Here is a 9749-nt window from a genome sequence, read left to right as displayed (position 1 = left end):
TAAGAGACTGACCCAAAGTGACCCACCAGCCTTTTGTGCCTAAGAAAATGTTAGAATTGGGTCTCTCACTTTCTAACTCACCAAGTCACTCACTGCACCAAACTGGTTCTTATCAAAAGTCTCAAGACTACAATGGCAGGATGTAACATAACTAAACAGGTATTTTCAGTTACTAAATTTCAACTTACAATAACTGTTATGCTTCAATTATCTCTCTCCTTACAATCTACTAATCTACAGAGAGTAAAGGAATCCAAAGAGGGCTTAGTGCCTTTCATCCAAGCGAATTTGTGAAGTTTTAGTCCTTGAAATTGCCGTCACAAACACCACTAAAGAGGAACTAGACTCTGGAAATTCTGTGATTCTGTGTTCAGGGACTGAGCCTCACAGACAGTGTGATTTCACTCAAACATGGATACTTGAACTGACATTAATCTCTGGCTGGTCTTAATGTTTGATAGGAGCTGACATAAAGTAGACTTACATGATATGACGGAATGTGGGAATGACCTCCAGAAGTGGGGAAAGACATGCTGTCTAGGGAACAATCAGATAAAAGGTGGGGGCAAAGAAAGAAACCCAGGAAAGATCCTCCCTAACTTAACAGGCTGCAAAAAGAGACAGCAGGAGATTTGAACTTCCAGTCTTGCAAGATTCTGTTAATGTAGCTTTACAATAAATAGACTTTAGCTCATTTGGTTGTTCACTGTTTGGTCTACCTGGCAAGACTGACATGTCCATAGTGGCTCTTCAAGCTATACTAAATATTTTAAAAAGCTACTTTACAATACATGCATGAAGCCTCTTCTTTTGAATAGTTAAAGCAGCTGCAAAATGGCTGTGCATGCATTTTCACATGAAAACAGCCAAGAGCAGATTCCACAGCAACTGCATAAGCTTGATGAACAACATAGCTGCTTTCACCACTGAAAAAATAGTGCTTTGTATGCCTTCCCACACAGTGTGAAGTGTGACCTTCAAACTTCATAGCCACTAACCACAGCTGAAGTGGCTATGAAGTTGACAACTGGTACACACATAGATGTCCAAGAGCAAATGGTAGTAGGGCCTATTATTTCAGCTACACTCTATTGCACTAAATCAGAAGCAGAAGTGCACTAAAAAGAAACTGATGAAACTGCCCAGAAGACAAACTTCCTTCTTTGATTTAAAGAGAGTGGCACACCTTATTTCCCCATGACTCAGCATGGACTAGTTTCTCCTTCTGCTTGGTTGATTTCTCAGTGGTCTTGTCTTTCACCCTTCCAATCTGCTTCCCTGCAATTTTCAACCCCCCCCCATTACAAAATTAAAAAACTTGTAATGAAGGGGAAAGTCATTTCTTTTATTTCCCCCCTTTTATAGATTTTCTTTCTTTTGCCCTCCCCTTCCTTTTGAACTTCCTACTCTTTATTAATATTTTCTTTTTATTCACATACATTTTTTAATCTTTGTATTTTTAAACTTCAATAAATGTTATTAAAAAAGCAAGATTAAAGAACCACACAGCCACACCCATGGCATTATAAAGTTCAAAGAAAGCACAGGACAATTTTAGTCACATTGCAGGTTACCAAACCATAAGGCTCAGATGCAGTTCAAAGTATATTAAATATAGGTAGTATTTGGACAGGGAAGAATTTCAGGAAGAGCCACTGTTGTGGAATGCTGTGTAACACTGAAAAGAACAGTGTTGATTGCCATCATTGGGTGTTTACAAGAAAGGGGAACCCTGATCAATGGAAAAGCAAAGATTTTTATAGAAGTTGAGGGCTAGAAGGTGGGGAATCCTAAGGATTTGATTGGCTGACCAGTTTGAGGAAGCTAGGCTGATCCTTATCAGTATTAGTTCTATTGTTAAGCAAAATGGGTCTCTCAGGAGGCAGCAGAGCTCAATTCTGATGGCCTTTTGAGGTTTTCAGCTGATGGACAATGAAAGATTGCAATTATTTTGTAAGGCATGCTTTTGAGCTGTACTGATAAAGCTTCTATTCTTTGGTTTGATGGGATTGCAGGGGCTTTGTCTGGGGGCAGAAAGGGTCAATTTGGGTCTAATGGGATTAGGCAAAGAATGGAATAGAGTTTGACCCAGGTCATATCTAAAAGATGGGGGTTGGGGGGGGAAGTAATGGATGCAGTCTCCATTTTGTTTTATAAGTTTCTTTTTTCTATCACAGCTACCAAAGTTTGTGTGTTGCACTATACAGAAGTCCAACTGAATAACTAAAGTATCTAGGGAAAGAATAAACCAGGCACACTCACCAGGTACACATACACAAAGTTAACTTCAAGATGGTACTGGCTTTACATATATATGGTAGTTCCATCCCTCATTCTTTTGTATTATTCTACTTCACCTCCTGATTACCTTCTCCATTAAAGTAGCATGATTTTTAACCCTAGCTCCAAATCTGGAACTTGCTGTTTGCTGAATTACAGCTGAAATCATCACACCAACATGGCTGGGCAAGATGGAAATTTTAGTGCAACAGAGAGCCAGTTGGGGGGTTGTAACATAATACGCAAATTCTGACCATGTGCAACATATTTTTCTTCTGCATGAACAACTGCACCTTATCTTTACAAAATTGAAGAGGCTCTCCAAGGTTTATGGCAGGATTATTATATGTTTCTCTCTCTCCCCCTCATTTGTTTACATTAAATGTGTCCTACATCATCCTTAATAATTTAAATGTTCATGTATTTTATAGCAATATCCTCATAGCATCTCTAAACTCTAATTACTACTCTTATTTTATTGTCTTTAATCATATTCATTCTTAGTTTCTCATTGAGAAGAATAATCTAGCCTTGGCTAACAAATAAATAATAAATGAAATATAAACTACAAAATATGAAAAATATGTGAAAAGACTCACAGTACATTCTTAAGTGTTTCATTTCATGAGAGTAATAGTTATTCTTATTGAAACTGCTCCTGAATAGTATTACAAGCTAAGGCATTTAGAATATGGGTTTTGAATGAAAAGGAAAAGTAATTAAAAGTAATTAAAACAATCTCATACAATAGAAATGAGCAATACTTGCAGGTATCCAAACCATAGTATAAAAATATTTAAATACCAATTAGTGTTTGAGGGAAAAGGGGTGAGGAAGAGGGGGGGAGCTCTTTTTTAAAATTAATGATTATATTTTCATTTCAACCTTCAATTTAATGTAAAGGTTTTTTTTGTAAGGTTCCCTTTTCTGTTCCCTTTTGTTCTTGCTTTTTGTGTTGCTTTCCCAAAAAATAAAAATAAAACCAGAAAAAAAAAGAGAAAACATTGTCCCCTGCTGGAACATGTCTGTGTACTATAAGTTCAGAAGATTTTGCATTTATAATTAAGACTGAGAAGCACATTAGCCTTTACAGGAAGACTGGGCTGATCTTTACAGCTTCTCATCAAACCCAAAGCATGTTTGAATTAATTACCTGGACCTTAAACATATTCAAAATTTCCCCCAGCCTTCCAACGAGGGCTGTTGACCACACTTCATATGTGCTGAGTTGTACAACCACACTGTCCTTACAAATATCCTTTTAAATGTCATAAAGGCAAGATGCTATGTACTAATGAGCAGTTTGGCTGTTTTATCTATGACTAATTTGAGGCCAATTTAAGTCAGCAAGCACAAAGTCTCCATTTCTGAAGAGGGTGATGCTAGACCTGAAGCCAGAAGTGTACAAGCAGGACAAAGAAGGATCAATACATCAGGAGTGTAATTTTGGAAATATAGGATGGAGAAATTAATTAAAACCAATTCTTCTTTCCAGTGCAGTCCTTTGGTAACAGGGGATAGAATTACATATACTACCAGTTACAAAACTGTCATCAAAGCAGAATCTCTATGACAAATCCTCACTTTTCTCCTATAAAATAGAGAGAATTACTTATATTTCTGACACCTACACAGCAGGACTGATTTAGCAGAAAAATGCCTATGTCGCTAAATTATAGCATACTTAATAAACTTAAACTTCTTGGATTTATAATACAACACACACGCTCCATGAAATCCTGCCTAGCCCAAAGGAAAGAAACTCACCGAAGCTCCAAAGATGATGAAGATGTGGGTATCCAATTTGAGGAAGTCATTCCCCTGGCAGAGCTCTTCCCGGAGCATCCCACAGATGTCGGCTTCAGACAGCTCCGCGAGTGGCAGGCGGCGACTCATGTTGGTAGTATTGTTTCCTGAGAAGAAAAGGGATGATCAGGTAAAACTCCTCCCACCTTCATGCCCTCCCAATCCAAAAAGTGCTACCCAGGTGAACAACCCTCCATTTCTCCGTGGCACACGGCAGGCCAGTTGAGCGCTAGGCTGATATCCAAGACACAAGTCTCAACTCGCAGTAGGAAGGTTCAGTTTAGCTTGTCCACTGCAAGTGTGACAGGATGCATTGTGCAAGTGTTGTCAACAGGTTCCCATGTACATACCTGGGCCTGAAGTCCTGCTGCTTGGCAGACTGGTCCAAGAAAATTAAAAACAAAATGCTAATTGTGTAAGTTTCGTGACTTCTCTTTTTTAAAAAAAATAATAATAATTGCAGACTACGTACTACCGTAAGTTACATAATTTGTTTTTTTAAAAAAACAAAACAAAACAAAACCAGGCAGAGGGAATGCAAGAAAACGAGGAAGTAACTGATTTGCCCAGGAAGATAGAAAGCACAACAGCGCACCATGATATGCCCGGAACGATCAACTTCCCGGAGCTGAAAATCTGGCCAATGTTTCCAAGCAAATTAGCAAACAGATCTTAGGGAATCTCACATAGCTGCCGCATTTAAAGCAAGCGAGGAACAGAGGGTTACTTTCAGATCTGATTGCGACCATCACCCATCTGGTTCCTTCTCTTCCTTAACCCCTCCCTCTTCATCCCGATCCTGCCCGAAGCCAAGCATCCTTTCTCTTCCTCGCCTCCAGGGCTTCGCTTCGTCCATTGCGAGCAAATTTGGAGGCGTGTGGCGTTCTTTACTCAGCCACAAAAAGGGGGTCCCGGTAGTTTCGCACGTTGGAAACTTTTGCTACCCTCCTCCTTCGATCTCCTCTTGCACCTTCCCCTCTTCTGGGTCCGCCGTCTATAGGTAGGGGAGAAAACCGGCGGCGGGAATCGAAGCGAGGGAAGCGGGAATAAATCGGGGCTCTTCCTTTTCCTATAGGGTAGCTCTCAGCTCATCTCCTCCCCCCCTTCAGCCGGGTTTCTTTTCCGGCCGCCCCCCTCCGCAGCCCCAAGTACCTGCTCCCAGTCTCGGCTGAAGCTGCTCTACTTCTCCCGCTGGCGGAGCTCCCCATTCCCCGCCCCTTCGCTTCTCCAGCGCTGACAGAGGCCTCGCCCGCTTTTGCAAGTCCAACCCCTGCTAGTCGGAGCTGCCGGCTCCAAGCGCCGGAGCCAATCGAGAGAGCCGCCAAATGCTGGCCGCTCAGCTTCCTCCTCCGCACGGTGGGCCGGTCTCTTTTCAACAAGCCTGTTTCGCGGGATGGGGCGGGAGAGGGAATTTGGCTTAGGGAATGAGAGGCTGCGCTGGAGGCAACAAGAGTCTTGCCCTCCCCCCAAGACTTAATCACTTTGCAGTAGGCGTAGATACAGCAGCCTCGAGGAGGAATTGCGCTCCCGGAACTCCCCGGCCAACATTCCAGATATCATGTACTACCGGGGATTCTGGGAGGAAGTCCAGCACATGGGAGAGGCAGAGGCTAGGGCCGCACGCTATAGTATACTGGCGGCTTTTGTGGACCCGCCTTCCCCTCGTTACATTTTGAGCAAGTGGGCCTAGAAGAGTCGCATAAAAAGCATCCGCTTGTGCAGTGAGATCGTATATACCTGACCGTAAAGGAGGTTAGGAATTCCAACCGAAAATAGATTATTCTTTCAGCGCTCCAAGTCTTGGGTTTGGTGTAATAAATCACTTAGCTATATTTTTAGAAGAAGGGCTGCCACGGAGAAAGTGGACTTATGAAAAGCTAATATGTGTCTCCCTTTAGTGTCTCTGGAAATTCTCAGTCATCCAAGTAATGGCTGTCTCAAAGGCAACTGGAGTTTTTCTTTGAAGACGTTTGGCTTCTCATCCAAGAAGATTCTTCAGTTCTGACTTCTTCAGTCAGAACTGAAGATGCTTCTTGGATGAGAAGCCAAATGTCTTCAGGGAAAAACAAAGTCCAGTTGACTTTTGAAAAAGCATCTTTGTCTCTCTTTAGGCAGGAACAAGTTAGTGTGTGCTCTCCCCTTAGGAAGGACCTGGAGTGGACTGCTTACTCTCATTGGAAATTCTCTCCGTGAAAGCATTTAGCAGAACTGCTTAGAGGTTCATTTTTGTAGAAAACTACTATGAGCTACAGTTGCTCACTACAAGAAACAACCATTCGTTTAGCAACTGTTCAAAGTTATAGTGGCAGTGAAGAATGTGACAACTGCTCCTCACATTTGTGATTATTACAGCTTCCCCACGATCGCTTGATCAAAACTGGGTGCTTGACAGTGGGCATGCATTTACAACAGTTGCTGCATCCCAGGGTCATGTGATTGCAATTTGCGATCTTCCCAATTGGTTTCCCACGATCATAGTCAATGGGGGAAACTGAATTTGTTTAACAACTGCAGGGTTCAATTAATAATTGCAGTGATTCACTTAACAATCATGGCAATAGAGGTCATGAAATTTGGCAAGACTCACCTAATAACTGCCCTACTTAACAATTGGGAAATTCTGGTCCCAATTGTGGTTGTAAGTTGAGGTCTATTTGGATCTGTCTGTAGCAATTGCTATTCCCTAGGCTAGGGCCTAGGGCAGTACCTCAAGGGTTCACACATGATGCTAAGTAAATGTTTTTTGAACAGGTACACATGCCTGGGTTTATTCACTTTATTGAGTCAGAAAGGTGGGGGTTGATTTAGTTTAACAAGTTGTGTACATTTAGCCATCTTTTTTGTTGTAAGTTTGTATTTTAATATATCTGTTGATGATTAAATCTTTCACATCTGCCTAGTACAGTGTGTTTGCCCAGTACTTATTCTAATTTGTGAACCGAGATAGCATGGTTTAGAATTGTGGGAAGTCAGCCCCCTCAGAGAAGGAAATATTAAAAGGGCAGAATATTATATTTCCTCAATCTTAGTTTTTCTTCATAGCCCCAAGTCTCTCCCCCAAGCAGAAACCAGCTCTATAGAAATGCAGATGTAAATACTGTAATCCATTCAGGAAGGTTGGAGGCCCCCAGCTAGAAGCTTAGGAAGACAAAGACACCTAAAATCTGCATACCCCACCCAAACTGTAAAACAGGACATAACAGGATTAACCCACAGATGCCAAAGGGGCACACTCAGACTCAGGTCAAAATACATGACACAGGAAATACAAAGCCTCAAGCAGGAACAGGAAACAACCTCAAGAGCCCCAGAGGGTCTAAAAACCCACTCCCTACATGTGCTCTCTCTCTTTTCTTCCAGAGCCATCTTTCTGTTTGGCTCTCCTCTTCAATAAACTGCAACCTTCTTTCTAAAGCAGTCACCATGTTATTTATTCCCGGCTTGGACTGAACCATGATGAATACTTTTCATTCAACAGAGTCATGTTTTGTGATCCAGCACAGGGTTCCTCAAAGTGATCAATTTTGACCCCACGGGTTGATGGGATTATCGGTTATGATTAATTAAAGTAATAGTTATTACATTATTTTCTTATAATAAATGTTTGGGGATCAATGAACAATCAAACTTCTTGAAGGGATTGCTGACCTGAAGAGTTTGAGGACCCTGGTCTAGCACAACATGTAAACCCAGTCATTGTGTCTTATATAAGGTAATTTGGTTAAAAATACCCCATTTTATTTTATTTATATCGCTCTTTTATTATTTTTTATAAATAACTCCTATTTTCCCCATAACAACCCTGTGAGGTGGGTTGGGCTGAAAGAGAGTGACTGCCCCAAAGTCATCCAACCAGCTTTCATGCCTCAGGCCTCTAGAATTCACTGTTTCCTGGTTTCTAGCCGGGTGCCTTGGATACTAGATCAAACCGGCTTCTCATTGTATAATCCATGAAACTGATTATGATTCCTGTTTCAAGACCTGTTGCCACTACATCACTTGACTTTTCTAAAGTTCTTCTGCCTTCTGATGATAACACAGTTATGTGCAGTTATTTGATCAAGTACAATCTTTTTCTTCCTTTTATTCAGGGCAATAGAACAGAAAATGTTTATTCAGGTCAATTTATTTTAATAAGTTTACAAAAATAAGGAAATGAATAGTCCCTAAATTATGTGCCCAAAAGGAAGATTAATCCTAGATGCCTAGACAGTTAGGATTGAATTTCTTTTGTCCATTATTCATTTTTAATGATTTTCGTCTCTCTCAGAAATAAAACTCGTTTTTTGTGGACGTCATTATTGTGGTATTTCTGCAAAACTGAGTAAAGTAGTAATTACATCTGATTATTATTATTTTTTAAAGTGCTGTGTATAGCTCAAACTGTGTAGAAAGGTAGGTAAATAATGGGCAATGATGTTTGGGGTTATGAATCTATTTCTCCTGGAAAAGAGGGAGCAAATTCTACAGGGAAGTTCAGATTTTAAAAGGAACCATATTGTAAATCTTGTAAAGAAATCTTGTAAAACAATCTTCCTCATATCTAAGTGGAACAGTAGAACAGGAAACAGTGCTGAAGGTCTTTTCTAAATTTCTCTTTCAGTGTAATCTTGTTGCACAACCTTCACTTCTGTTTCTGGAATGTAGTTTAACTTTTTGGTGCCCAAGGGGAAGGAGTGTTTGACTGCACCTAATTTCAAGGGTTTTGCAAATAACCATGTCCTTTGGGACTACATCCTATGGGTCTAATTTGTCCATTTCAGGCTGCAATATACTGCAAGATGGCATGCTTCAGGTTCCTTCAATTAAACAAGACCATCTGTTGGGACCCCAGAAGGGTGCCTTCTCTGTTGCAGCACCTACCGTCCATAATGAGGTTTCCCCCTCCCCCAAATCCTGGTGGCCCCACCTCTACTCTTCCAGGCTCTTTACTCAAGCAAAGGAGAGTGAGACCCTCTCACTTCTTCATGCTTGGCATCTTTTTTTTTTATGGCCTCTGAAAAAATTAGTTATGACCTAAATTTAACTTCTGACCATCGTCTTGCCACTACAAATTCCATGAATGTGTGTGTTTGACAACTACCTTGCATTTATGACCGGTTGTAATGTGTTGCAGTCATGTGATCACAATTTGCATTTGCACTTATGACCACGATTCAACATGACCATTGTAAAAATTATTGCAAAATTGGGTCCAGTCAAGTGATGACTTGCAACCACAATGACTTAACGATGGAAATTGCAGCCCTAACTGTAGTTATAATTACAACATGAGAAACAAGATAGAGACTTTTTGGTCCTCCAGTACAATTGGGGGGGGGGAGCAGTGGCATGCAAAATTCTCCCAGTATCACTTTTTTTTATCAACCTTGGAGAAATAAGAACAGAAAAACCAAAAGCAACCCCTCATACCCTCCTCATCCGTAACTATGTATTTCAACAAGACACTATAGTCAGTAATATAAAAAGCTACCAACAGAACCAGAAGTTCACACTTATCTAACTCCCAATGAAGAACCTCCTTTAGGATGACCAAAGAAATCTTCATGCTAACTTCCAGTTTGCACATAGACTGAAAAGGATCAAGATAATTTGTTTAAGCTAAGACCTACCGGAACTGGAATACCACTATCTTTTCTACGAGCTTAGGTAAATGTGAAACA

General features: G+C 40.7%; 1 protein-coding gene across 2 annotated transcripts in view; it reads right to left on the bottom strand.

Moving 5' to 3' along the window:
* The window catches only part of G6PD (glucose-6-phosphate dehydrogenase), a 17850-nt gene extending 12553 nt beyond the window's left edge, over positions 1 to 5297 (bottom strand). Inside the window, exons 1-3 of one of the 2 annotated variants that reach the window (XM_015812227.1) lie at positions 5239 to 5297; positions 4437 to 4465; positions 4048 to 4193 (exon numbers count right to left, since the gene is read on the bottom strand). In XM_015812227.1, the coding sequence (XP_015667713.1) occupies positions 4048 to 4193; positions 4437 to 4465; positions 5239 to 5294 (231 nt within the window). In that variant the 5' untranslated portion in view covers positions 5295 to 5297. The remainder of the gene's footprint in view (positions 1 to 4047; positions 4194 to 4436; positions 4466 to 5238) is intronic. The other variant, XM_015812228.1, reaches the window with a different exon arrangement.
* Between the last annotated feature and the right edge of the window lie 4452 nt (positions 5298 to 9749).

The sequence above is a fragment of the Protobothrops mucrosquamatus genome, unplaced genomic scaffold (genome assembly GCF_001527695.2).
Source record: "Protobothrops mucrosquamatus isolate PMUCROS unplaced genomic scaffold, P.Mucros_1.0 scaffold76, whole genome shotgun sequence".
Taxonomy (NCBI): Eukaryota; Metazoa; Chordata; class Lepidosauria; order Squamata; family Viperidae; genus Protobothrops; species Protobothrops mucrosquamatus.
The sequence above is the reverse complement of the archived record's forward strand: the minus strand, read 5'-3'. Positions and strand labels throughout refer to the sequence as shown.